This window comes from Phaenicophaeus curvirostris, chromosome 5, assembly GCF_032191515.1.
Source record: "Phaenicophaeus curvirostris isolate KB17595 chromosome 5, BPBGC_Pcur_1.0, whole genome shotgun sequence".
Lineage (NCBI taxonomy): Eukaryota > Metazoa > Chordata > Aves > Cuculiformes > Cuculidae > Phaenicophaeus > Phaenicophaeus curvirostris.
The window spans coordinates 62,122,717-62,149,727 of record NC_091396.1 but is presented as its reverse complement, the minus strand read 5'-3'; the positions used below and the strand labels follow the sequence as shown (position 1 = coordinate 62,149,727).

General features: G+C 49.7%; 1 protein-coding gene across 3 annotated transcripts in view; it reads right to left on the bottom strand.

Annotated features, from left to right (window-relative positions):
- The window catches only part of DAAM1 (dishevelled associated activator of morphogenesis 1), an 82,581-nt gene that overhangs the window by 19,205 nt on the left and 36,365 nt on the right, over positions 1–27,011 (bottom strand). For 2 of the 3 annotated variants that reach the window (XM_069856780.1, XM_069856781.1), the window contains 13 exons: positions 14,503–14,574; positions 11,823–11,917; positions 9,710–10,043; positions 9,142–9,252; positions 8,927–9,030; positions 8,445–8,511; positions 7,982–8,099; positions 7,719–7,857; positions 7,203–7,261; positions 6,680–6,867; positions 6,051–6,359; positions 5,829–5,936; positions 867–896 (listed from right to left, as the gene is read on the bottom strand). In XM_069856780.1, the coding sequence (XP_069712881.1) occupies positions 867–896; positions 5,829–5,936; positions 6,051–6,359; positions 6,680–6,867; positions 7,203–7,261; positions 7,719–7,857; positions 7,982–8,099; positions 8,445–8,511; positions 8,927–9,030; positions 9,142–9,252; positions 9,710–10,043; positions 11,823–11,917; positions 14,503–14,574 (1,734 nt within the window). The remainder of the gene's footprint in view (positions 1–866; positions 897–5,828; positions 5,937–6,050; positions 6,360–6,679; positions 6,868–7,202; positions 7,262–7,718; positions 7,858–7,981; positions 8,100–8,444; positions 8,512–8,926; positions 9,031–9,141; positions 9,253–9,709; positions 10,044–11,822; positions 11,918–14,502; positions 14,575–27,011) is intronic. The other variant, XM_069856782.1, reaches the window with a different exon arrangement.

Below are 27,011 nucleotides of genomic sequence, written 5' to 3'. Positions count from 1 at the left end.
GTGTGGCATAAGCACCTACATCTCCTAAGCAGCTTAAATATGTTACCTTCAAATGAGTAACAATCTACCAAATTGTGGTTGCGGGTGAACAGGCAGATCTATGTAACAGCAGTTTTGCAGAGTTGCCCGAGAGTTTCATGTTGCCCCCAGTTTTATTTTACCATATCACATGTTTTCATAAGGTTAATCAACTAAAAGCCAGCTATTCAATCCTTCCGGAAGCAACACAACCTGGAGCTTCAAGGTCCCACGAACTCTAGATCCACACTAAAAGTCTGCCAGTGTAGGAGACCTGGCACACAGCCACTGCATGGGTTGAGAATGAGCACAGAAGTTCCCAGTTTTGAATTCTTTTCTTGTTTGAATTAAAAAAACCCAAACCCAGCTATGAGGAGCGAGAAGCTGCAGAGACTGGTGGTGTAGAACAGAGGCAGTGGCAGGTGAAGGAAGGTGAGCCCCTAGTGACCTATCACCAGCTGCCCTTCTCCTGTGCCCTTCCTCCTCTGCAGTGAAACAAAGAGCTTCAGCCCATAGGTATGAGTTTATTTCCATCTTTTGAAAAGCAAATTGCTCAGGGGTAGGAGCTTCTTTATGTTAAGCTGCATCTGCAAATTCAACCCCTAGACACAGACAGTGGCTTTGAGGTGTGACCAGACAGCAGAGCAGGCAACTCTGTACTTACCAGCCTCCTTAACATCAACTTTCAAGTTGCAACTCCTGGTGATCTTTGTACCTCTCTGATTTAATACCAACTTCGCTGCACATTAAGCCCCCGCAGCGCCGCGCGCATCCCCTGCATCCCCAGCCCCATGCTCGCCCTGCCCTCGCCGCTCACAGGCGTCAGGGTCCTGCAGATGCTCGCTTACCTGTCTGGAGTTACCGTTCACAAAGAAGTCCTACGGTCATAGCAGAAGCATGGAAAAAGGCAGTAAAAACACATGCAGTTCAGTGATCTCAGCAAAAACAAAAGGAACCGAAGCACAGTCAAGGGAGAGTGCAGCAGAGGGGGCTCGGCAGCACCGGGAGGCACTCAGGGTCTGCCAGTGTTGAGATACAGGGGCTGCACGTGAAAATGCAGTGAGGATTAAAGGATGCACAGAAGGGGAGGGCTGATGGGAGAGAGAGAGAGAGGCAGGTGAACAAATGGATCAGGTCAAGGTGCTGCTGTGCAAGGAGGTGAGGAGGGGACATGGGATGAGGTGGGAGGACGGTGGCTGAGCCTTGCTTCTAGTCTGTGTGAGAGGCGGCGAGAGCTGGCCCAAGGGCACAGCATCGCGGAGCCCACCATGCCGGGGAAGAAAATTGCTAGTTTTTGTGAATTCAAGAGACTGAAATGCCAATGAGACTGCCAGGAAAAACAAGGCTTTCAAGTGGAAATAACGACAGACTCATCCCAGAGCTAATCTGGCCACAGCAAAACTTTACCATTTGCCATGGCAACATGTTTCCCCTTGACTTCTCCTCTGACAGGGACAATTCCCATTCTCCAGGGCTCAGCAGCCTGGCCAAATGCCACCCTGACACCCCGCCGGCACCACGCTCCTCCAAAGACCTGGTTGTCCTCCCTCCACCACATTGAAAACACACGTAGCAAAGCCAGCACCACAGACAGGCACACACATATGAGGGTTTTCCCTCCTTGTTCCCTGGGCTGCATCTTATTTTCATTTCTGTGCTTGGCTCAAGAGACCATCCAGGAGCTCCATATTGGGGAAGAAGGTTTCAATGGTGCATACATGGTTTGTTTTCATTTAGTTTTAGTAAAAAGAGAAGGCAAGCACTGAGTGGAGGAGATAGGTGGCTCCAAACGCAGTTGTTTTACAATGGCATTTCCCTCCAGCCCTTCCATGCCAAGGCAGCCAACTGCCCACGTGCCTCATTCAAGCTGGTGATCTCCAAACACAGCCCGTCACTGCTGCCTGTTTAAAGGAAACCTTTTCATGCAGGTTTTCCCCTAACCAGCTACCAAGGCTGGATCAGTCCAGGATCCACACATGGCTCTGGGCAGAAGGATGGGAAAGGGCTCTGTCAGATGTCACTGAACACCCCGGGCTGGGAGACTGGCACCTGCCGGGGCTGAGCTGTGTCAATCCAAGCCTTGTGGCTAAAACCCAACACATCAGGCTATTCCTTAGGCCTGTAGAAACACAGGGACCAAGAAGCAGAACAAGACATGCCAGGAGACAAAGAAACATCAGCCAAGAAAAGGAGCAACTCATCCTTTCTTCAGCAGAGGGACAGGCACCACAGGGTGTGGTGTGGGCATCCCAGTGTGGCACAGCACCATGCTGAGTGGTTCCCTAAGGCACCATCACACCCATCTGCACAGAAACACGTGTCCAAATGCTGCCAGGACCATCCCAGAGCTCCAGGAATGCCACCATATCAGGGGCTCTGCAAGGGAAGGGGGACCTGCAGACTCTGAATAAAGACATCCAAGCTGCCACTGCTACACTTCAGGGAGGTTAGATGAAAAACTACAATTTAGCTGGACGTGAGGCTGTTGCCAAGGTAGAACTAACTCCATGGATGAGTCAGGGTTGTAAAAGATCAGTATTTCATAAAACAACCTCTTCCCAGTAGGCTCCTTCATGGAACAGGCATAAAGCACCTCACAAACAGCAGTGGGTATTTTCTGCTCATTTAACTGGTCTTTAATTTGGAAGCCCTCCTTCCATCCTGATCCTTGGACCTGCCCATTGATGCTCAGACTTGTCCCACACTGCCAGAGAGGAGAAGGATGAGGTGGTCTTCCTGCAGTCTCCTGCTGCAGGGAAGCGAGGGCTTGCCATGCACAAAGGTAGAGAAAAAGCACATTTCAAACCCCCTTCTTCTCTGCATCAGACCCACCTCATCCCTGCCCCGTTCCCCGGCCTGCACTGCAACCAGCCTCTGCTGTAGGATGGTGGTGAAAGAAGGAGTAGATTTAAATCTGCTGTCACCATCCCCACAAATATTCCCCACCTCTGCTGTCCCCAGATTGCACAGAGGAGCTGGAGGCTTTTTTTCTTTCACCCATTTTTTGGGAGATGAATTCTTTTCCCAGCTCATTGCTAAGCCCCTAGTTCAACAGCTGTATAATATTTTTTCCACTTGGCCCTGAATCTTTTACATCACTCACCACCGCGAGACCTGCCAGGACTGCCCTGCTGTGTCACTGCCACTTATCAGCATCACTCCTAGCCCCTTCCCATTGCAGGCTCTCAAAATACCTCCAGTGGAGCTGCAGAGCCCAGCGTGGCACACGTAAGCCCTGATGGCTCTAGACTTGCTTTTACACCACATGCACGTCTTTTAGCAGCCACCCCCAGCCCTGCCAGTTCCTCACGCTACAGCCTGAGACACAGAGCTCCTGTTGGTTTTTCAGTTATAGCTAGCAAGACTGGCAAACACCGGTACCACACCCAGCTGCAGGGCCAAACTCTCTCCCTGGGACAAGAACATCTGCAGAGCTTCTTCAGGGAGGATGAGGAGGATACAGGCTCTCTGACAGCATGAAGCAAAGATGCTCACAGGCTGAGCCCCTGGAAGTCCAGAGGGCTCCTGTCCTTGCCACATGGAAAGGGCCTTTCTGGAGAACTACAGAGCTCACTTTATAGCCTGCCTTTACATCCCAGCCCGTAACATGGGAAAAACACTTGAAAAGATGCTTCAAATTAAGTACATCATTAAGTCCCAGGTCTGTGCACTACTTACAGATTCCCAGGCACCATGGTAATAAAAATAACCAAGTCCTATCAAAAGCAGCCCTGGAACATCTACTCATGGTGGGTCTGAGAGCTCTCTGCACCACAAATACCTCTGCACGCTACTCCCATGCCCTGATGGGGTGACAGTCACAGTGACGTGCCACCCAGCCACGCGATTTTGGAGCCGCAGTTTGCTTGGGGCACAGGCAGGGAGGCAGCTCCCCATGTCCCACATTGCGTCTGAGGACAAGTGAGAGGTGCCATCACCTAGAAAAGTGATTTTTTTGCCAAGGGCTCACGACAGGGAGCAGAAAGGAGAAATCCCTGCTCCTCCCCTGCTTGATCAGAACAGGAACCAACTTTCACTAGAGATCAAAATCACTGTTTATTATTAATGAACTAATGTTCATTGTCTTTCTCCTCAGAGACAGACCATTTGCGTGGAGCTCCCTCAGCCCGCCACCAAGCACCCCATGGGGGGTGTGTGTGTTATCTCAAGGGGCGCATCTGGTGTATCTGTGGCTGCTGCCTGCAGAGTCTCAGCAGAGCTCTGTTTGCAGCTTTCTGCTGTCTCCTCATTCTGCAATTGCAAGCAAGGCCACCCTGGGGACTCGCAGGTGAGAAATCACATCCCCTTAGGTCCAGGGGGATGTCCCCCATCGCTTAACTTGAACAAACCGGTCGGGGGTACCATGAAGCCTGAATGAGTCACAAAGAGCTTATGTGTCATGCTCTTAAGGGTGGCTCCAGCCCTGGCAGCATCTCACAAGTGAGTTTTTGAGCTTTCACCTCCTCTTTCCCAATCTCCCTTCCAGACACTCTTGCAGCAGCTTCTGCCAGTCCCACCCTAGTCCCTGTCTGCCATGTTCAGCTCCCTTTCGGTCCTCATCCCATCTGGGGTCAAAGCCTGAGTCACCATGCTCCTTGGAGCATCTCCCCGTTCTTGCTGGCCTTGAACCTACCCAGCTGCTTTACCGAGCCGGGGATCAGCCAAGCCAAATTATTTTTAAATTCCTGTCTGGCGATAATCCGCAGCGCATCAGGTGATTCACGGACTCAGGCAGGCAAGCCAGAGGGCAAACCGTCCCACTGACACACCAGGTTTCTATTCTTGCCTCCCTTCCACTTCCATCTCATCTGCAGACACGCCCTTCAGGAGGCATAAGCCAAGCTCCAGAAACATCAGGGGAAAGAACCAGCACTGTGGTCACCTCTGCCTGAAATGCACTAGGGCAACATGTACTTCTGGCGGGTTACTTTTGATATTTGCCCTGCTCTAATCTACCCTGATCTTTCCCTCAATTAGACTCTGGAAGAGATTAAACTCACGTTGCCTAAGGAGCTTATATGTCGGCTCCACTCCTTCCCAGCATCATCCCTCCGCCTGAGCCTGGCAAGAGCAGGACAACCCGTCCTCTTCTCCCAGCAACACACGCAGACATTCAGCAGGTGAATGTGACTTTTTCAGTCTCTCTTGTTGCTTCTTCCTCCTGCCTTCTTGTAAAACTCACTGCTTTTGTCCATTGTGGTCCTGCCTGGGGTAAAATAATGCCTAATTTTCTACATAAGCTTTGATGCCTTCCAAACTGGGGCCATATTGCTTGAGGAGATTAAAAAGCAGAGACTTTTGCCTGCAGTGTCATTATTTTGGTTTGGGATTTTCTTCTTTGTTCAAAGCTCACATTTTGCTCTGGGCTCACTATAAAAATAAGAGATCCACCCATGGTAGATGTGGGTAAAACTGAGCCCTTCTTGGCCAGAGAGGGATAGAAATTTTCCACCCAATACACAAAGCAGTTGCTATAAAGAGCAATTCAAGAATATTACCCAACCACGGCCACATCTGGGGGCTATTTTCATACATTTTCTATCTCTCTTTTTTGTTTCTTTGTTTTGTGACCCATCTTCATGACACACATGGTCAGGTGTGTGGACATACTGAGCCACAAACGGCCACCTCAATGTAAAGGCACTGGCACGCGGATGACAGGGGAAAGCAAATCGAGTTGATTTGGTAAACATGGTGTTGGTATGAAATAATGATGCGAGATGTGTTTTGAGACCACGAGTGAAACCACACGATCTTGTAACGGCGGTGCCTTGCCCACCTCCCGCTCTCCACACCAGGTCAGCTGTTACCTGCTGTCTTTGGTAGGCAGAGAACGTCCTTTCCAGGTCTTCAAGGTCCAGGATTTTGTACACTTTTGTGTCATCTATATCGGTCCACACGGTGCCTGCCAGTTTGTTCTGCAAGACAGCAGGAGGATTGCTGTTTGGAGATCCCCTGCCCACCTGCCCTTAGATCACTGGGTAGCTGTCTGGCACCTCCAGTTTCACTGCCCACATTATTGCCCGGCTTACCTCTGGCAGCTTGGACCAGTTGAAGGACTTGAGGGCATTTGTTGGCTGTGGGATGCTCTTCTTCTTGAGGGCAAAGCCTAGTGGTGCTCCAGGTGGAGGCATTACCCCATCCAGGGGTGGAGGGCCAGGGGGTGGTGGTGGACCACCTGGAGGGGGTGGTGGTGGTGGCGGTGGTGGGGGACATCCTCCTGGCAGTGGGGGTGGTGGTGGAGGAGGAAGGAGGGATCCGGGAGCTGGAGAAGGTGAAGGGCCACCAGGAGCTCCTGGTGGTAAGGGAGGTCCTCCAGGGCCAGCAGCACAGATTGCCCTCTGGGAGAGAAAGAGCAGAGACTGGTCACATGGAGCAGGGTGACACCACCCAAAAAATACCCCTATGCTGATTTTTAAGACTTTGCCGATATTTAACCAGCACAGGAAGCATCCAAAGCCTTCAGCACTCCCAACTGAAGTCCACTGCAGCTGGAGGGGTGAAATCACCCTTTCACCAGGGATGGACATCATGGTGGCCCTCCCACCAAGCACCTTTTTTCAGCCTCCTGTGCAGCTCAGCCTCCACAAATCATCCCATGGTATTTGCAGGGGGTGGGGTTGGGACTGGTCTATAACAGGGAGGAGGTTTGGGGCCTCACCCTGCTCATCTCGTGGAGCTGTGCCGTGAGATCCGCCACCTGCTGCTTGACCTGCTTGTGCTCACTTGACTCCTTCTCCAGCTTCTCCTTCATCTTGTTCAGCGTTTGCATCATTTCTTCCTTCTCCTGGGCCTTGGCGTCACACTCTCGCTCCTTCTTCTCCAGCTTCTGCTGAAGCTCGGTGTGCTCTGAAACAGCCCCGTGAGACCGCTTCTGGGTGACAAGCACTCCCTTTTGGCAAACGGCAACACGTGGGGAACTAAACCCCATGCTGCCCTGCAGGGAAGCTTTGCAGTTAAGAGAGGGAGCATGCGCTGTGCCTTAGAGCCCTAGTCAGGGCTTGCCCATGAAAAAATCGGGTATCTTTGCCCGTTTCCTTTGGGAGCCCCATAGTGTGGTATTATCTCCACCACTCAATAAAGCCTGCAGAGTCCATCCAGCTAAACACATGCAAACTTTATCTATTCAGTTTACAGCACACGGTAAGGTTAAAGTTAACGCTGTATTGCTCTCCATCACTCACCTTTTCGCATTTTTTCTGCTTGTTCTTTCCATTGTTTCACTTCATTTTCATTGACTAACCTAAAAGGAAAGTTTTACCAAGTGGTGTGGTGAGACGATCCTACCAGCAGCTATTACCAGCAAGAAACACAACTTAACAAGCCCAGACTGTGGGACTTAAAGTTCCCAGACTGATATTTCAAACATCTCTGCTGTGCCTCCCTCTGGCAGGGTTTTGCAGGCTGAGATGCAGCACCATCTCCACAGCTCTGGAGATGCTGGCTTATCCAAGCAAGGAGCAGAAACATCACTGGGTGACACCAAGTGATAAATAAGGAACAGTGACAGTAGCAGTCAAGGGGAACGAGCTCACCAAGGATGCAGAGCCTGAGCTTAATACACCTGCATAAGAGGTCAAAATGATGTCAGCCTGGCCAGGCTAACACCCAGCTTGCCAGGATGGGAGGCAGCAAAGCCAGGGTGGCCTGTGTTGGTGCTGCAGAGCAGCCAGCCCCGGGAAGGGAGGGTGAGCACTTACATTCGGACGACGTTTTTAATATTGAAGTTTTCCAGGGGAGTGGCGTCAGGGTCCTGCCCTTTGTCACTCTGGATGACGATCTGCTGCACGATCCTGTCGAGCAGCAGCCAGTACTGGACGGTGTTGCCGCTTCTTTTATCTAGAGAGGAAGGAGGGGACAGTGTGAGGGAAGCAGCAGGGAGGTTGCTGCCATGTCTGGGGAGGAGATGTGGGCTGCCAAGCCCCTGGCAGCCATGAGTTTCCTTCCCTCCCCAAGGACTCACAAGGCATTTGGAGACAGTGGTGCAGGATAGACATAAAGTGCGGGTATGCCTCGGTGTGTGTTAGCCTCTTCCTTGTCAGCTCGAACATCTGAGTCGCACTTTTGGTGTCAATGTGGACCTGGGGACAGAGGGAATCGAGGTCAGGCCATGCGAATGGCAATGGTACTGCCTGTTTCCTGAGCCTCAGCTCCAGAACCCATGAGCCGTCTCCACCCCACACCTGATGGACAGACAAACCCCACTGCCCTGCAATGGGCAAACAGTGCTGATCATCAGTCAAAGGAGAAGAAGGATGAAGCAGACTGTAGGATAGAGGTTGCAACAAAGCAGAGTAAAAGGAGGCAGAGTTCCAGCCTCCAGATTTTATCCAAAAGACCACACTCCATCCTGGGACACAAAGGCACTTTTAGAAGGAACTGTGCCATCGAGTGCCAGTGTCTGCATCAGCAATGTTCATACTCACCAGCTCGAATCTTTTGGCAAATTCCAGTTCGTCTTCATTTCTAAGCATTTCGAAAAAATCTAAGTGCCTGAGGAAACAAAGGGAGGGAGGGGGTGTAAAAGACTGTTAAAAGCAGATACGAATGTGACAACCAATAAATCGCAGGCAGCAGCTCAGAGACAAGTGGGACGTGAAACATCAACTGGAATTTCAGTTTTGAGCTTACAGTCATTATAGCCTGTCCAAGGAGACTTTTGGGGCGAGAATTGGAAAAGGAGGGCTGGCAGCATCCCCCAAGATCCCCATGGCACATCCTTCCCAGCTCAACCCTATGTTAGAGTGCAGCAAAACCATGTCAGGATTTTCCCCTCCCTCTCCGGTGACAGCAGAGGGGCGAGTCAAGATCCACATGGATCCCCAAAGCCCAAATCCAGAAACCAGAAAGCAAGAGTGCAAGGCAAGGGCAAAAATAACCAGTGGGCTGGGTGGGTGTCACTACTCACCGGTCGAGGGTTGAATTTTCATGCTCTCTTAGTTTATCAATGACTGGTTGGATCCCGAGCATTAGAAATTCATATCTCAGGTGGAGTCTGAAATCCAGGCTTTCCTGCAAGGGATAGTTTTGGGGTCAACGCAGCACATCCTCAGAAACATTACTGGAATAAAACCACCCCAAGCCCACCAAAACATCACCCTCCCCAAGAGCCCCAGCACTGACCACGCCTGCCCCCTGGCTCAGGACTGCATTGATGAAGGACATGATGGCTGTCTTGAGGCTCACTTCATCCCGATACCGTCCCGTGCTCTTGTCCAAATCATTGATCAGCGTCTGCCAAACACAAAATGTCAGTTAAATGCCCAGTGACAGCCCCAGTGCTGCACAAGTGGCTAGGTGATGCATGCAGGAACAAATTCTTGTGGTGCCTTTAACATCCCCCCTGGTGATGGATGATCAGCTTCTGCCTCCTTCAATGAAGCCCACTCCAGCACCCCTTTTGGCTAACATCAGCCCATCCAGATGTGCTACAGCTTTGCAGAGCTGCAGTCCCAGTGACCCTACAGCAGCAAGTATTCTTGGGTTTGGGGGGTGCTGCCCTAAACAACTGGTTCCTCGCTCTTCATGCAGCTGCAGACCTCCTCAGACATGGTTCTGGAGTAATCCCCAGAGTATCTAAATTGCAAACAGCCATAATAAATAATTTACAAATGGCATTTAGATATCCAGGAGGAAGAAGGGACAAGAAACTGAATTTTGGGAGCCAAGGGGTGAGTCAAGACCCACCTACCTGAAAACGAGTCCTTTCGCTGGCGTATTTCTGGTAGTGCAGCATCGCCTCCAGTACCTTTTTGTGGCCCCCAGGAACCAGGCACACAGCGCCCATGATTTCCAGCACTGCCACCTTCGTCTTAATATTCTCCGTGCTCAGACTCTGAGCGATTACGTTAATACTCTCCGAATGGGCCAGGACGTGAGCCCGGCCAAGGGAGTTGTTCATTAGTGCTTTTATACATCCAATGAGCGAGGTATGTATTCGAGACTCTGCCGTCTCATAGTCCATGCTTTTGAGAAAGTTCAGAATACATGACAAGCCATCCAGATCGATGAACCGGGTTACAAACCTGCCAGAAAGAGTGGTTTTAGTTTTAAAACCAAACTTTTCTGTTGTGGTCAACCCAGAACCTTCTTATCTATTATTTCCTGGACTTTGGATAGCAGAAAGTCTGCAAGCTTAGCACACAGAGACAATGCTGCTGAAATCTATTCAATTTAATCAATGCCTAGTAGTGTAGGCAACCAGCCATCATCTGCACAAGGTTGTCCAGAGCTAGGATATTTGGAACAGAAGCAGCAAACCCAGCCAGCCAGTCCCATCAGCACAAACCCCACTTCAGGAGTTTGCAACCAAGCTGTTGTAAAACCTTTCCAGTCTCTACCCTGAGTCTTAAATGCCATTCACTGGGTCCAGTTTTGCACAGGACTGGAAGATCCCAAGCCCTGGGAGTTGCCTCCTCATCAGCCACAGACATCCCAGTATCAGCTGAGCCTGTGATGCCTGTCAGATTTTCTGCCTCCTGTTAACTGTCCTGCCCCACCACCCACCACCTTTTCCTCCCTTAGGTGCATCTCACCAATTTTAAGGGATTTCTGATTTTTAGGATGGCTTATAATGCCACTAAATAGAAAGCAGACAGCAAACGCATGGCAGTGCCTCAGACAGCTTCACCAGAGCAGGCAGAGATAATGCACCATGCTGCTCAGGCATTTCAGGACCTCCCTGCTCAATGCCATCCAGGCTGGTTATATTCTGGTTTGGCAAAAAGCATGGGCTCCAAAAGGAAATGAGCCAAGAACACCCCAGCATCGGGATGATTTTAATTCACAACAAGCCCTGCTGATGCGCAGCAACAAAAGGGGTAATTGCAGGCTGAAAACTGATTTCTCTGCTTCAAAGCCTGCTCTTTGTCCAGCCAAAGTCAACAGGAAATTTGATGTTCACCTCCCTGGGAGCAGAAGCAGGTCCAACAGGTAAAATTTTCTGCAGAGCCTGCTGCATCCCTCTGACTTCTAGTGAGACAGACTTGCAAACCACTTTTAAGGAGTTCGGAAAGTTTCATGGCTGGATACCAGCCCTGCTCCCAGGGGACTGCAGGGAGACAGCACCCAAGAGGTCTGGGTTTCGCGGAAATTGGATGCTCACCCTTTACCCTGGGAATTTCTTACCAAGCACCATCATCAGAACCATTGCAAAAGAGAAATGGCAGAGAGGAATGCATATGCAAGCAATAGCAAATTTCTTTCTTCCGTAACCAGAACAGGTCAGGCATTTCTTAATGGAACATTTTCCCATCAGAAAATGTTGACCTGAGGCATCTTAAAAGTTTTGCAGGAAAAGGTACAGATTCAGAAAGAATTCCACCCTTTCTTTATCCTACCCATCAAAACCTTCTAGTTTTATTTTCTTTTTATATTTCATAAAAGCCTGAACATCCATGTGATTTTAGTCCTTTAAAAAGTGCAAGAAAAAATGAAGTTGAAACAAAGGGCCTAGCTGAATAAGAAAAATAGATTTTTTCTTTTTCTATTCAATCTGGAAGGAATTTTTACATTCTGTTCGAATGAGAACAAAAGCAAATTCGAAAAAGAAAAATAAAAAGAAGTTGCCTGATTTGCCTGAACAGATGTGTGGGTCCTGGTGGCTCTCAGCTACTAAAAGGTCCAAGGAAAAGGAACAAAATGACAAGAGGTCACTTGAAAAAAAGCAAGTGTTGTTTCAGGGTCTCTGCCTCCCTTGTCTTGTGCAGCCCCATTTATATTTCTATTTAACCTCCCCTCCACCAGAGAACACAAATCCCAAGCCATGACTGAAGTGATAAAGCCAGGAAAAGGAAGGGAATTGCCTCATTGGTTTTGTGCGCAGTGCAGTCTTCAAACTTTCGATTGTTTTATTTCTCTCCTCCTCATCTTCTTTCTCCAAGGCGATCAGTGATTTTCTCTGTGAAAGGAGAAAGGCGGATGTGAAAGTGGAAGTTTCCCTGTGAAACAAGCACCAGAGGAGGGGGAGTGCCCACTGCCTGGCGTGCCAAGCCATAGGGATGGAGCTGGGCCCCTAAATCCACTCTGGAAATCTAAAACCTCCGGGTTCTTATGGCAACTGCAGGACTCAGGAAAAGAAACACCAAGGAAAAACCCTCTGTGGTCTTCAAGGAGACGGCCTGGCCTGGGGACAGCAGGGTCATTGCAATGTTTTAGCCTGAAGATGCTGTTGCAAGCACCCACAGAACTCACTAGCACGTGTACAATTAAGCTGCGAGCGTTGAGGGCATCACGAGTCAGCAACACCTCAATCAGCAGAGAGGTGCTGCTGATCACCTCGCATCTCCCTGGCCACTTGCGTTTTGTTTCAAAGCAGCACTAAATCTTGGCTGGTGCTGAGTGAGGCTGTAGAAACCCAATGCCTTCTTCCTCAAACCAGTCCTTAGCCCACAGCAAGTCCTGGCAAGAAGCTGGGCTTCACTGCCCTGAGACAACTGGGACAGCAGGAACACCACCTTGAGAGGACACACCTAGCATTGTCCTGTGTGATTATTAAGCTCCAGAGTTAATGCCCTACAGGCAAAATTGGCATCACTCCAAACTGCTGACCTGTAAGTCATCCAGACAAGCCCACATCAGAGTGTCCCCTGCAACCCTCAGATCAGAGCAAGGAGCATCCCAACTCATGGGCTCTCGATGTCAACCCTGGCACGTCTCCTATTGCCCATGACCCTCCAGGAAACACATTTTGTAAAAGGAAGAGGTAAATAAGTGGATCACAGTATCATATTAGAAACTGCGCTGCTGAACTCTGCTCAGAGACGCTGCAGGCGACATCCAGGTGATGTGAATCTTGATTTCTTTCCAGGGCTGAGTGGGCTGTGAAGATGCAGGGTGCTAAGCCAATGCTAACTGGGGGTCCACAGAGGGAAGGTGCTAAACTGAGGCAAGGGAGAAGGAGGGGTTCTTTGGTCTCCCTGGTACACGTGCACCCTAACAGGTACCCATGTGCCCCTGCAGAGGAGTTGGGGGGCTCAGGGGATGCCCTGAAGCCTGGAGGGGACAGGATGCTACAGCCATGCTCAGGTCACTTAGGGTGGGTCCTGCCAACCCTGTTCCTCCCAGGTTTCCCCGTGCCACCCACTAATGTGCATCCACACTGGGGACAGTGGCTGTGTGTGCCCCTTGGCATCTCCCACAATGGATTTTGCTATCAGGCTGGCACTGGGGACCAGGGCTCTGGCTCCCACAACTCTACGAGGTAGCACAGCTGCCTGCAGCCCTGGGCATGCAGAGGGTACAACTTGCTCACTCCAACTCATGCAACCAAGGCCACAGCTAAAGAAACACCCTGGCTGCCTCCCGCAACATTCCTGCTTGGCCCTCAGAGGTGTCAGGAGAGCCCTGTCAGCATCAGCCAAGGCTAAAGCAAAGGAGGGAGAAACAGTCCCGGCAGATATAAAGAGCTGCCACTGGCTCTGAGATTTAACCCAGCTCCTCTTTGGCACTGTGTCAGGAAGATCAAAGCCACCATCCAGGCATCTGGCAGGCTTTGATCACAAGCTCTGCTCAGGCTCAGGGCTTCAACTGGCCAGCAGCCTCTGGCAAGCCCTGGGTATCCCTGCCTTCTCAAAGGGAAGAAGCATGCTCCACCCTGGCTTGCAACCTCGCACGTCCCCACTCTGTCCCTGCTCTTCCATGCAGCCCTTCCTTCCCTGTCACCCTCTCTCTGTGACGCCAGGGCAAACACAGGGGGAAAAAAGAGAAAAACAATGATTTTCTTTTTTGTTTTCCATGCTGCTCCTGTCTCTAGTGCAGTGGCCATGAAACTCAGCACTTTCAGCCTCTGAAAGCAGAAGCGAGGATGAAGGGGCTTCGAACTGTGCAGCCTTGCTGGAAATAAACTGTATTTCCTACAGAAAATACTGCTATTTCTGTCTCACCCAGCACAATGTTGACAAGTATTTAATAAAATTACATCTAAGCACATCCCTCATGGGACACACAAGCCAGAGCATCATGTTTCGCTGTGGCTGCCTGGTACAGGAGAGTGTCTCGGGAACAAGGCGGCAGCAGCCATCCATGAAAAAGCACAGGAATTATTGGCTTCAAAGCAACCACTCAGCTTGGTGCCCTACTAGCACTGCACAGCCAAATAGGGTCTTTAAAAACCACCTTGGTGGCTTTGGATTGAAAGCTGCTGTTTGCCATCTGTCTCTCAGCCTCAAAGTCTGAGGCAAGACGAAATCCCCTTCTTGACGTAGAAAATATCTCTGTTTTCCAGCTGTATCTGTTGGAGGATAAATACTTAAATCCTTACATCCGGGGTTTCTGAACCACTGGGACAAACTGCAAGCTACTGCCATCTTCAAACTGTTGAGAGGTCCACAGACCTGAAAGGCTGGGGACAGCCAGGTCACACCTTTGTGGCTACAACACTTGTCACCCTCTTGGGCACGATGCTGGCCATGCCACAGACTGTCACCGCTGTGCTGCTGCCCCATACAGGGCTCACAAGCACTAAAACACTGGAGAAATACTTACAGCAGCCATTGAATTCAATTGATCGATGTAAAACTCCGGCCAGCTGGTGGCTCCTTTATTTTCTTCCTGATCCTGCAGGGGGGCAGAAAAAAGAGTGAAATAAAGACAGCAGATTAGTAGAAATAGTGATAACCTCCCCTGCCCTTCATGACCAACCACCTCTGAAGAGCCCTTGAGCTCCTGCTTTATTTTCTATCAATGTATGCATGATGTTTTACATTCTGAGCTCACCACCGACAGCTCCAGCTATGGGAACATTACCTGATATACTGAGCCAGTGTATTTTATATATGAACTATGTTTCATCATTTGCCTGTGACTGAACCCGGCCCCACTGATACTGCATCAGCCTTGCGGTTATCAGCTTCAGAGAAACCACACCGAAATTTTATATCCAGATTTCTCTTGCATCAGCTCTACAATGCTCTTAAAGTTTTAGGTGCACAGTCTTGATGCATGTGCTCTGGCTGGGGGGGAAAAAGAGTCTCTTACCAGTAAGGAAGAGTGAATAGAATGATAGAATCATACAATGGTTTGGATTGGAAGGGACCTCAACAATCACCAAGTTCCAATCCCCTGCCACGGGCAGGGACACCTCCTACTAGACAAGGCTGCTCCAAGGCCCCATCCAATACATGTGATGCAAACTAACTTCCACTCCTGAAGCAGGACCATGACTTACCAACATCCTAAGAGAGACTCCAGGTACAACAGACAACTCCTCTGGGAGCTTTGTTAGTGGCTAGGATAGAACATACACCTGCCTGGTGTTTAAAAGATGTGTAGAGGTAGCTCTGAGGGACATGGTTTAGTGGTGGGCTTGGCAGTGCTAGGTTAATGGTCGGACTTGATGCTCTTAAAGGTCTTTTCCAGTCTAAATGATTCTACTATTCTATGACTGAAGGACCCCTGAGCCTAGCTCAGATAAATAATGCTGCATGGCCCCAGGGACTACTTGGAGCAAGTAGGCAGATTTTGAGGGAATACTTCAAAATCACCCCTTTTCCCCATGGTATTTTCCTAAAAACTACTGTCAGCAGAAGAAACAAGATTCACAGCAGAAATGCCACACAGGTCTAGGCTGTACAGCCAACCAACACTACATAAATCTCGGGCATCTTCCCTCACTAACCATCTTCAGTTTACAGCCCAACTTGCTGCACAGCTTTGCCCCCTCCCTAACTTTAAGAGATGTTTGCAAAGGTCACTCTTCACCACAATTGCCTGCAGCAGTGGGAGGTGGACGACCTGCTCCTCTGCTCCCACGTCCGTGCATGCAGACAGCTACCGATCCTCTGGCTGATTTCAGCAAGCCCAAGGAGCAGAATCACAAATATTTACCATGGTTCAAGAGGTATATGTGGGAAATGTTTGTGCATCCAAACTTCCGAAGCGGCAGCTTGCCAAGATGAGAACGCACGGAGTCACTGATAGGTAATTTGAACAGGACCCAGCTCCCCCATGGGCAGTGCAGCCCATCTCTGCAGGCCTGACCCTTCGCTGTGCCTGGCTCTAGGATGGCGACAAAGAAGTCTGGAAGCAACAAGAGACCTAGCAAACCCTCAGGCATCTCCTGTGACATGCTGAGGGCCAAGAGAAGCTGCTCACCCACCTTCGTGGCCACCTCCAGCCCTCTCCAAGCAGCTGTGATCCAGTCTGGCAGTAATCAGATAGCCCCGAGCAGGTCTCTATGCTGGCTGCCCATGCCCTCGGGCTGGCTGCCTGCTGACACATGCACATCCACGAGTCTCACTTTTTTTTTTTTAACGTCCTATAGATCTGGTCACGTTTAAAGCAAATAAAATAACTTCCCTGAGCAAGAAGACCACATTCAGCCCTCCCTGCCCTCTGCATTAATACTTTGGGTTGTCCTCCCCTCCTACTTCTGCCAAGAACCGAGGTTTTGAATGAAACACTTGATTCACCTGCCCTCCACATTCCAGGGTTTTTTTTTCACACAAGAGGAAATCAGCAGACAGCAAGAATTTTTCTGAGATGTTAGAAAACAAGAAAAAAGTCTGTCCTACCCATGGTAGTGCCAAACCTAACAAACTCAAAGGAGGTCCCACCGCCTGCCTCTGCATGGGTGGAGGACCATTCATAGTCATGCTCTGACAGTTTGCTTTTGACAGCAACAAATAAAACCATCCCCATCCCGTCCAAATAGTGCTTAAATAAAAGAGGAATGCTCATCTGCTGGCTGAGCATGCAAAACCCAGCCTGATGGGGAGAGACAGGGATGCCTTTGGTCTTCTTGCAGCCAAGAAAAATGGGATATGCTGGACTCTCTCTCCTTTCCTCTTTCCTGAAAACACACCTCCAGCAAAGGCAACACAGCAGGCTGGCAAAGTCTCACCATTCACTGACAAATGGACTCAGTGAAGCAATAACCTCCGAATAACTTGGAGACTGCCCATCTGCTACGTTTCTGGACACACCTGGGACCACATGCAGGGACTGTCACCTGCGAGCGACGCGTACGGCCACACAAAGCCATGGTCAAGGAGAAGTTTCTGCCATGGCGAGAGAAACCAAATGCATTCCCAAGGGGCTAGGAAGAGGACACCTGTCTGCAGCTGTATGATCAGTCAGAGCTTCCCACCACTGGACTGTGCAGAGAAGCACCTGTTGTGTCCACAAGAGTCATAGAATCATAGAATCACCAGGTTGGAAAAGACCTACCGGATCATCAAGTCCAACCATTCCTATCAAACACTAAACCACACCCCTCAGCACCTCATCCATCCGTCCCTTAAACGCCTCCAGGGAAGGTGACTCAACAACCTCCCTGGGCAGCCTGTTCCAGTGCCCAATGACCCTTTCCGTGAAAATTTTTTTCTTAATGTCCAGCCTAAACCTCCCCTGATGGAGCTTGAGGCCCCAAAAATGTCCACTCAACACAGAGTCTGCTGAAGGACATCCATGTTGTGTGAAAGATGCTCAAGGAGCGTGGAGAAAGTGTCAGGGAGCTTGAGAAACAAAGGCATATATTACATTTAGGAGTTGAATGCAAAGGCACAAATTATACCACCATCTCTTGCAGAGCAGAAGGAAGGTCTTCTGCTTCTCGTGAGCCCGGTGAGAAAAGTAAACTGTTGTAGTTTGCAAAGTATTTGTCACTCCAGGGAAACACACATCATTTCAGCCACCTGTGGGTTTAATCCAGGGGGAACCACCAGCCCCTGGGAGCAAAGTGGGAGCACGGTATGGGAGAAATGCCCATGGCCAACCACCACAGGGATGTGAGGACAGGCTGAACCCCACAGCAGGTTCAACCTGCAGAGCATCACTTTCATTATTTTCCTGCAACCAAAGGGCAGTTTCTGGGTGCTAGCACTATTCATTGCCACTCACTTGTCCTGCTGAATAACTCCATGATTCCTCAGCGGTGCCAAGCAGCCAGCCCATCTTCCCGCTCAGAGATAATCCTGTCTGACACAGGTAGCCAGGTCTTTCTGGTTTCTCAGTTCACATTGCACGCCTTCCCAAAGGACACTCCCATCTAATCCTGTGTGCAAAAGCACATCCCTCCCTGGCACACAGAGCCACACACAGCACGCCAGCTGTATGCACCACAAACAGGAGACAGCACGTACACTGGCAACAGGATGAGAAGGAATGGCCTCAAGCTCCACCAGAGGAGGTGTAGGCTGAACATTAGGAAAAGATTTTTCATGGAAAGGGTCATTGGGCACTGGAACAGGCTGCCCAGGGAGGTTGTTGAGTCACCTTCCCTGGAGGTGTTTAAGGCACTGGTGGACGAGGGGCATGGCTTAGCGATTGATAGGAATGGTTGGACTTGATGATCCAATGGGTCTTTTCCAACCTGGTGATTCTAGGATTCTGTGTGGTGGAAGCACTGAAGAAGCAGGGAAGGATGCTGGGGAACCGTGAGCCCCATGCACATCTGCCAACTCACCCCTCCAGGCATCCTACACCGTGCACAGGAAGACTCTGCACAAAACCTGCAAAGCCTGCAGGCAAAGATTTTGATTTTTCCAGCTTTCCTGCCCCGCTTTAGAGGCTGGCACGCAAACGGTGCCTCAGGGGACAGGGGAGCTGCGGCATCCACCATCCACCCACCATCCACGTGTACCTTGAATTTGGTTCAAAAAGAGATCAGCTCCTTTCACCTCCTGGAGATGTCACTGGAGGTCCTCCCCATCACCCTGAGGCACTATCAGCAACTCTTATAAGGAGCTTCCCTTGACCAGCAGTGCTTCCAGCAGCAACGCCACCTAAGAAGGGTGGCAAGGTCCCCTCCACAGCACAGCACCAAGAGGTATCCAGATGTAGCCAGCCAAAAGTTTTGGGTAGGGAGTGAGACCTGTGCCAAGAAATGAGATGGGAGGGCAGCAGGACAGGCTCATCCTGCATCCCAGGGCATTTCTGCATGGTTCAAACACCTGTGAGGCAGGCAGGGATCCGGACCTGCTGCTCGTTTAGGGCTGAAAGGAAGCACTGGAGCAAAAAAATAAAGGTCTCCGGGGGGTGGAGGGGAGGCTGAACAACAAAATTGGCTAAACTGCTCATTTATAATTAACGTGCTGCATTATAAATATTTCCCTTTGCCTGGCTCCCTCGGGCTCTTGCATTTCCTCCCTGAAACCCCCAATTTAGACAGCGCTCTCAATTAAGTGCAGCAGAACCTCATTAATTCAGATGAGCAGCCAGGCAGGCTCATCGGAAAGCAACTTCCCAGGCAAAAAGGGGACTGCACAATAAAGCAGGCAAAGATCAGGGCACAGGCTTCCCTCTGCTCGCTGCAGGACGTTGCTCAGTGGTAATTACTGTGGCTAATGGTCTACAGCACACTGATAAGTGTCCTTTAGTGCAGGCGGTGTCTAAAGAAATCTCCTGACAAAGTGACAAGCCTGGTGGGAAGTGACTCACAAGGCTCTGCTTAGAGCCAGGAGGAAGGAGGAACCTCTCAGGGCACCATGCGTTCAAAGGGTAAATTTGTAAAATGATTTCCCAGCACCTAGGGTGGGTTTTGGAGATGTGAGTTTTGCAGCCTGGCTTCAATGAGGGATAACCAGACGTGGAACTGAGTACTGTACACATCAGCTCACCAGGACGCTCCACTGCATCTTGCCTGGCTGGCACCAAGGACACAAACATCTCCCAGTTTCTTCTTCTCTGGGCTGTATTTAGGTCTTTGCTGTGTTCGCTCTCTTCTAAGGGAGCACAGAAGTGAGGGCTAATCTGAATCCTGCTGACAGCCCGGTACCGTGCTGTGGCTTCACGTGAACTCCTCTTTTAGAGGAAGGCTGATGGTTCTAATTGCACAGTGCAGGGATGGTGATCCCTTCTCATCTCTATTATTTGCATCAACTGTTCTCTCCTCTGGGAAAGGGCTCTGATGGATACATGTGCGTTGCTGCAAAAATTAGGAAACCCCAAAGATATGCAGCCAAGGGCAATCTTATCCCTGTCCCCTCCTTCATTTCCCACCCGCTCCCCCTGACTTGCACTTCTTCCTTCCAGGGACCTGGCAAAAATACTAATCACATCAGCTGCAGCCCTGGCACTGCTGCGCCCTCTCCTTGCCTCCACCGCCCTTTCACTGCCAAGCTCTGTGCACAGGGCTGACGGATGGTGCTGCTCGGCTGTTTCACACTGCGGGGCAGTGGCAGGGAGCTGTCGTGGTGTAAACACAATAAATAAGCTCCATTCTCTCCAAGCTCCATTCTCTCTGTCAGGGCCAGGTGCCGCGGGGAAAGCAGCGTCCAGTCACTGCCTCATTAGTGGGAGCTTTTACAAGTGAAGGTCACTGATCTGCCAACTCTAGCCATCCCTTTGCTCTTCCTGGGGAGATTTCACACTCCTCAGCCCTGCTAGGTCTTGGTGAGAAGTCTGACACTTCCACAGCTTCTGCGTCTCTCCTCCAGGGTGTTGGCAGCTCCCACAATCAGAAGTGCCCCTGCTTTTCCCAGTGACCCTTCTTGGGATACCAGGAAGCAGCACAGAGGAGGTGGTGGCACAAAAGCAGTTCACAGGCTGCTCTTGGCCAGGTTTGGACATCAATATTTACACCTGAAAGGTGCATCTCCTTGAGCACCTGTCCTTCTGACCTGCAGGAACTCAGCTGCCAGGAGACATGAACCCTCCTGCTTGCAGCATGTCCCCATGGTGGCACAGAGAAAGACACTCATGAAGTTCCTCAGTGGTTCATTATAGCTTCTTTACTTTCAAATCAAGCTCCTGGCAACGCCTTTCAGGTGCCCAGCCTGCCGGCAACATCTCCACCTGATCCAGCAGCCTCCTTCTTGCACTCACAGCCTTTGGTGGTGGTGATGGATGTGGAGCTGCTTTGGGATAGCTGAGCCCTGGAGGGCAGCTGGCCAATTACTAAACCACCAGATGTCCAACAAGCTGGGTTAGAGTCTTCAAGGTGAAACCACTTCGCAGCAGCCAGCTCCAAGCAAACCCTGTTGAGCTCTTTAGTGACAATGCTCGTGACTTTGATGGTTCACTTCCCTCCTAGCACCACCTGCAAGGCTGGTCTGCCCCAGGAGAACTTCACATCAGGAGAGACACGGCAACGGATTAAAAAGAAATTCTGTTCAGTTGGCACCTGCTGCAAAAACTGAAGCAACCCCCTTCATTTTTATGCATCCTCCTGACTGCATTTTTATTTTGCATGGTGTTCCCCACCCCTCCTTGCTGCTCTGGAACAGTCAAGCAAGAGAAAGCTGGTGGCAGCTGGCAGCCCACAATGTTATGGATGCCCCCTCTCCCTTCCTGTTGTGGATGATCCACCTGGATTCTATTTGCAAGGTCAAAAAAGAAGCAGACAGAGGTGCAGATGGGTTTTAAAACTGACAGGTCTGCAGCCCGCATGGGATACTTAAATCCAGCCCAGCTCTGCCAACATAGCCAAGATGTAGCCAGACATGTGCTGGTGGAGTTTTTTTGACCCCTGTAGCCCTCTGGGTCTTCTTTGTCCCTCCAGCCACGCAGCTCACCCAGGTATCCCTGCAACAAAACCTAAATGATGCAACTGAAGCCACTTCACCGATATAGCAATGCAAAAGACTGTAATTTCATCAGATTCTTCCCCAGATGGGATTTGGGGATCTGAACTGTCCCAGCCCAGCCCACTGTAGTTTTCCATACACTACCACTTCCTATAGTCTCTCCTCTGCAAATACACATATTCCCTTGTATGATTTTCCCAGGGTTTAAAAATTATGCTCCCCATAAGCAAATATAGCATGTCCAGATGCCTTTCATAGTCAGCTGGTTCATTGTTTGAAAGGCTTCACTTCAAAATCCAAAAAGATTGCTAACAGATGGATTTTTTGGCCGGAGAGGGAGGAAAAGCTCGCTTGAACAAAAGTGTGTTGTGATTGGAAGTAAAAAGGGAATTACCTTTAAAGATAAAACCCATAAACATTTCCTATTGAAAAATACCCCCAGCCATGCAAACAGCCTGCTTCTCTAGTTCAGCCTGGGAAAATGACACCTTGAGATGATATTTCAACCTGCTGCTGCAATAACCGCAGGTATATCTGGATGCTCCAGGGCCACGGAACACTCCTCATCCATCCCAGGTGACACAGGGGCACGGCAATATGCCAAGCTATTTTTATTTCTTCCCCTTGCATACCATCTTCATCAGGTTTTGCTCTTAGTTCTCCCACTGCAGCAAAAAAAAATATAACAGATGCTTTTATAAATGAAGGAAACAGCAACACACGCCCCACGAATGAGCAGCAGGACTGAGCAGGACAAGTGGAAGAGCAAGCTGGAAAGCGAAGCTCTCTGGAGGGAGTGGGTGGAAAGCGCAGTTAGAGGGAAATACAGTATTATTGGAGAACCATCATTCCTTTCCCAGTTTATCACATTTTCTCCATTCTCCTCTGCAAAAGCACCACTGTTGCTTTCTTCTAATGAGAAGGGATCCCAGTTTTACATCTGATGCCTGAGGAAATTTTAGACCTAAGTTTTGCTTGCAGGGCACAACTTAACACTGCTGAGAGCTATGCACTCATTGTCAGCGATGCCAGCGGGTTTTCAACACAAGCTTAAAGAACGCAGCATCACTTGGCATCTCTGAAGGTCATTTTTCCCTTACCCCGGCTCTACAGATGCTAAGAGAGCTCAGCCGAATCAAAAGGGAGGAGAACAGAGTCAGGCTCCGCATTTCCCTGAGCTGGTTTTCACTACCAATCCCTTCGACCTTGTTATTTATGTTGAGCTTCTGCCTGAACACCCCTTAACCACCCATATTTTGAGGCTCATAAAAATTTCCCGTTGAGCTGCTTTAGTAGTTCGACATTATGTACATCAGTTGGCAGCAGTTAAACCTCCTGTAATTAAGAGGTGCTGCAGACTAAGGGCAAAGTGTTAATTATTAACTCGCTTTGGAGTGTGGCCTCCTGAGAAAGGGCATCCTTAGTCACCCTCTTCTACCGAAGCAAACCTGCAGCCAAAGAAACAGTAAAGCTGGAAATCCTCCTGCTTCCTCCCCATGCTTCCAAGCAATATCCTCTCCTGGAGAGCGGGGCCAGCAGGGAGTGAAATATTTTGGGATGAGGTATGAAACGAGTCATCATCCAGAAATACCACTTCTAAAAGCAGATTTCATCCTGCTGTTAATATATCTCCACTTTTGCATCTCCCTGTTTATTCCAGCCGTAGAGGAGCATGATGACTTCAAAGAAGGTCTCTCCAATAATCTTTAAATCTCTCTCCTGACCCGAGTGCTGCACAGCTGCTGGATTTAATGTGGTCTTCAGTTCCCGCTTGGATTGCCACTAACAGACTTGCCAGCCCCCATCATGAGATGCTTTTTATCTCTCTGCCCCCTCCTCTTCCTCCTGAGCATCACAGCGTGATGCAGGTGGAATGGAACCCTGAGGAGTTCATCCACTGCAACCCCCTGCTCCAAGTAGGATCAGGACTGGGATCAGATCCAGTGTCTCCATGGACAGAGACCCAAATCAACCCAAACCATTCTATGATTCTATGGAGAATCTGTGAGGACAAAGCCTACACCCTGCCGAGCCAGTACTGTGAGCTGGGATAAAAGCAGCTGTTTGCAGGGCAGAGAAACCAGGATATGAGGCTGCAGGCCTGGGAGAAATATTCCAGGGAAGGAAATACACATAGGGAACAGCTGGTTTTCCCATATTTCCTCTTGATGAGCACTGCCAAGGCCAGATGCTGCCAGGTCCCTTTCCAGGACAACCCAGCACAATAAAATGTCTCAGTTTGGATACCTTTTACAAAACTTTGCCTATCGTGGGAATATATAAAACGTGCAACAACTGGGATACGCTCTGGAGAGCTGAGTACAATGGGTGACACCGACGGCAAAGCAAAAATACCAGACATGGCACACAGCAGCAAGGAACATGCTGAAAGGAGACATATTCAGTTGCTTTCTGCGCTGCACATGCCTTTATCATTGACAGAGGTAGGGGAGTGCCCTGGCTGCAAGAGCTGCAGCCACAACACAAGATATTTTGGAGCCCAGCAAAGCTAATTGTCAAGGAAAACTCCCAGGATAAGGCTGAGCAGCGTTTCTGTCCTGCCTCATGATGCTCTTTAGAATGGGAGCTCGTTTGAACTGGTCTCTGTGATTGTGCAGGGAGCCTTGCAACCAGCAGGAAGACAGAGGAAATGCTGAAAATTAGGAATGCCCTAAAGTGAAGCTTTTGGAATCAAAGTCTGACTGAAGTTGCCTGACTCTTAACAGCCTGTTTCCAACAGGAGTCAAACTGGTAGTAGAGGAAAGAGCAAAAACTCTTCAGAGGACAATTCGGGATCTTTTATAAGTCAGGCAACTGCTTGCGACTTATGTCCACCTTTGCCAGCCCCTTGGGACCCACCAGGTGAAACGGGGTGTCATCAGCATCTCAAGCAACAACTTGCTATTAAATACAGGCAGGCCAAAGAGTTTGGGTGCACCCTGGACTTCCCAAATCACCGCCACTCAGCCTACAGCCAAGGCAGGGAGGTAGGACCCCTTTCCTGTTTCCAGCTCCACTGCTCCGTCCAAAACCAAGCCACTGTTCTCAGCTGGAGAAGCCCAGCCCCCCTCTTTGATGCAAATGATTTTTCCTCATATAAACTTAGGTACATGACTAAAATTTACTATGAGCCACTAGGAGAGGCACCAAAGTTTCTGCTGCCTATCAGTCCTTATTGCATAGGAGCAGAACTTCCGAGAGCTTTCCATGCATGAAGACATGTTCTCCAGTCCACACAACTGCTGATTTCCTCCACTGCTGGAGCCTCCATTGATACAGTTTTGCTCATTTTACATTAAAAAGTGGGAGAAAAGCATTTGCCTCCACTGGCACATTTCTCTGAAGCTCACTAAGACAGCATGACAAACATGGAAGGAGCAGCTGAGTGCAGTCAGAGAAATGAGGACCAGAGCAGAACAGCAGCCAGGATCCAGCCTCAGATGGGTGGCTGCTCTGAGGACCTCTTAGGAAGCCACGAGCTGATTCTGTGGCCCCTTCCTTCAAACCCCCCAGGAGCAGGTCGCTTCTCAGCATGGTTTTTTAAAAAAAACATGAGCACAAGGAGGTGCTGGAATTGGAAAAAGGCACCATCAACCCCATCTAAACCCTTTTTTGGGAGATTAGATAGCACATAATCTCCACTCACAATAATAATTACACAGCTTTACTTGATTTAAGTCTCTGTTGTCTCCCCTTGAACAGATGCACCAGAGCACAGCTCTGCTTATCCGACAGGCAGTGACGAGCGAGTATCCCCTGCCCATTTTCTTGTTGATTCAGACCAGTGCCTGTAATTTGTTAACATCTCTTCTCCCCTCCTACGTAAATCTCGGGCATTGCAGGCCTCTGTCTAACAATAATACAGGGATTTCAGGGGTATTTATGAGAGGCTTAAAACTTAATCCTACATGAGCAAGGTAAGCCTGCTCTTGGCCTAAAATGCAGCTGGAAAATCTGGTGCCATTGCTACAGCAGGAGAAAAGAGGCATTAATGGCAGTGAAAACCCAGGCGACTGCCAACATTGCTGAGCCAAATCCTACAGCCAGGTTAGGGGACACAGCAACAAATTTGGGAACTGAATCACAGAATCATAGAAAAGATTGGGTCAGAAAGGACCTTTAAAGGTCATCCAGTCCAACCCCCCTGCAGGAGCAGGGACTACGACGTCAGGTTGCTCAGAGCCTTGCTCAGCCTGACCTTGAACGTTTCCAGGGATGGGGCATCTACCACCTCTCTGGGCAACCTGTGCCAGTGCCTTAGACCCTCATGAAAAATTTCTTCCTTCTATCTAGTCCAAATCTCTCCTCTTTTAGTTTAAAACCATTACCCCTTGTCCTGTTGTGACAAGCCCTGCTAAAATGTCTATCCTCATCATTCTTGTAGGCCAACTTTAAGTATGAAAAGGCTGCTATCAGGTCTTGCCAGAGCCTTCACTTCTCCAGGCTGAACAACCCCAATTCCCTCATCCTTTCTAATAGGAAAGATGCTCCAGCCCTCTGACTATTTCTGTGACCCTACTCTCGACCTGCTCCAATAGGTCCATGCCCTCAACTGGGGGCATTTCCCTTGCAGGCTTTGGCATCCTTCCATCTGCTTTTGAGACTGAGGATTTTGGGCCCATATTTCCCCATGGTGGTACACAGAATTACAGCACAGTTTGGCTTGGAAGGGACCTTAAAGATCCTCCTGCGTAATCTTTGCTCTGGCCAAGGTTGAGAAAGAAAATGAGTCCCAGCACAGATATCTGGGAATAACTCCTGTACCAACATACAGGGGCAAAAATCTTCAGTTTACTGGGGGGAAAAAAGATTGATTTTGTCTACCTTGCCAGGTACCCTGCAGTATTCAGCACCAGTCAGGCTGCATGCCTCCAGATGCAAAAGCAAATGAACCAAGGGAGAAAGGCAGAGAGGTGGTCTGTTCCATCTTGGATGGACTGTGAAAACCAGCACCAGCATTGCTGCATGCTGCAAGCACAAATTTGCCCACAGGTACTACAGGCTTTGGCCAGCTGGATGTTGATTTACCAGCAGATACACAAATGAACCTAAATTCTTGACCTCTATCTAAAGGGGGATGCAACCGAGCTCAGACAACAGCTCATCTTGGCATACAGAAATGTCCATGCATGTTTTCAACTTGAGAAAAGCGTCTCCAAAAGCAGCATTGCAAAGTGGACATGTCACGCTGGCAGCTTGGCAGACACATCAGAAATTCACACCAACCCTGTTCTCCTATCAGCAGTATCTCAGTTCCACACGTGAACCTAAAGCCCTCTATCACCTGACACATCTTCACCCTAAAAGTAAGTTCCACATTGTCAGGCCAAAGCTCTCACGGGCTGCACTGAAGGGTCACAGCTTCCCCAGTGGCCCTTTCCATTTGTGCCAACCTCCAAGAAGAGCTGGTGGGAAGACAAAAGCAACACCCAAGCCTGTTTCATGGCAGCCTTGCCCCTTGTCGACACGATGCCAACCTCAGTGGCCACGGAGCTCCACATGGACCCACTGGTGCCAGCAGGGACACCC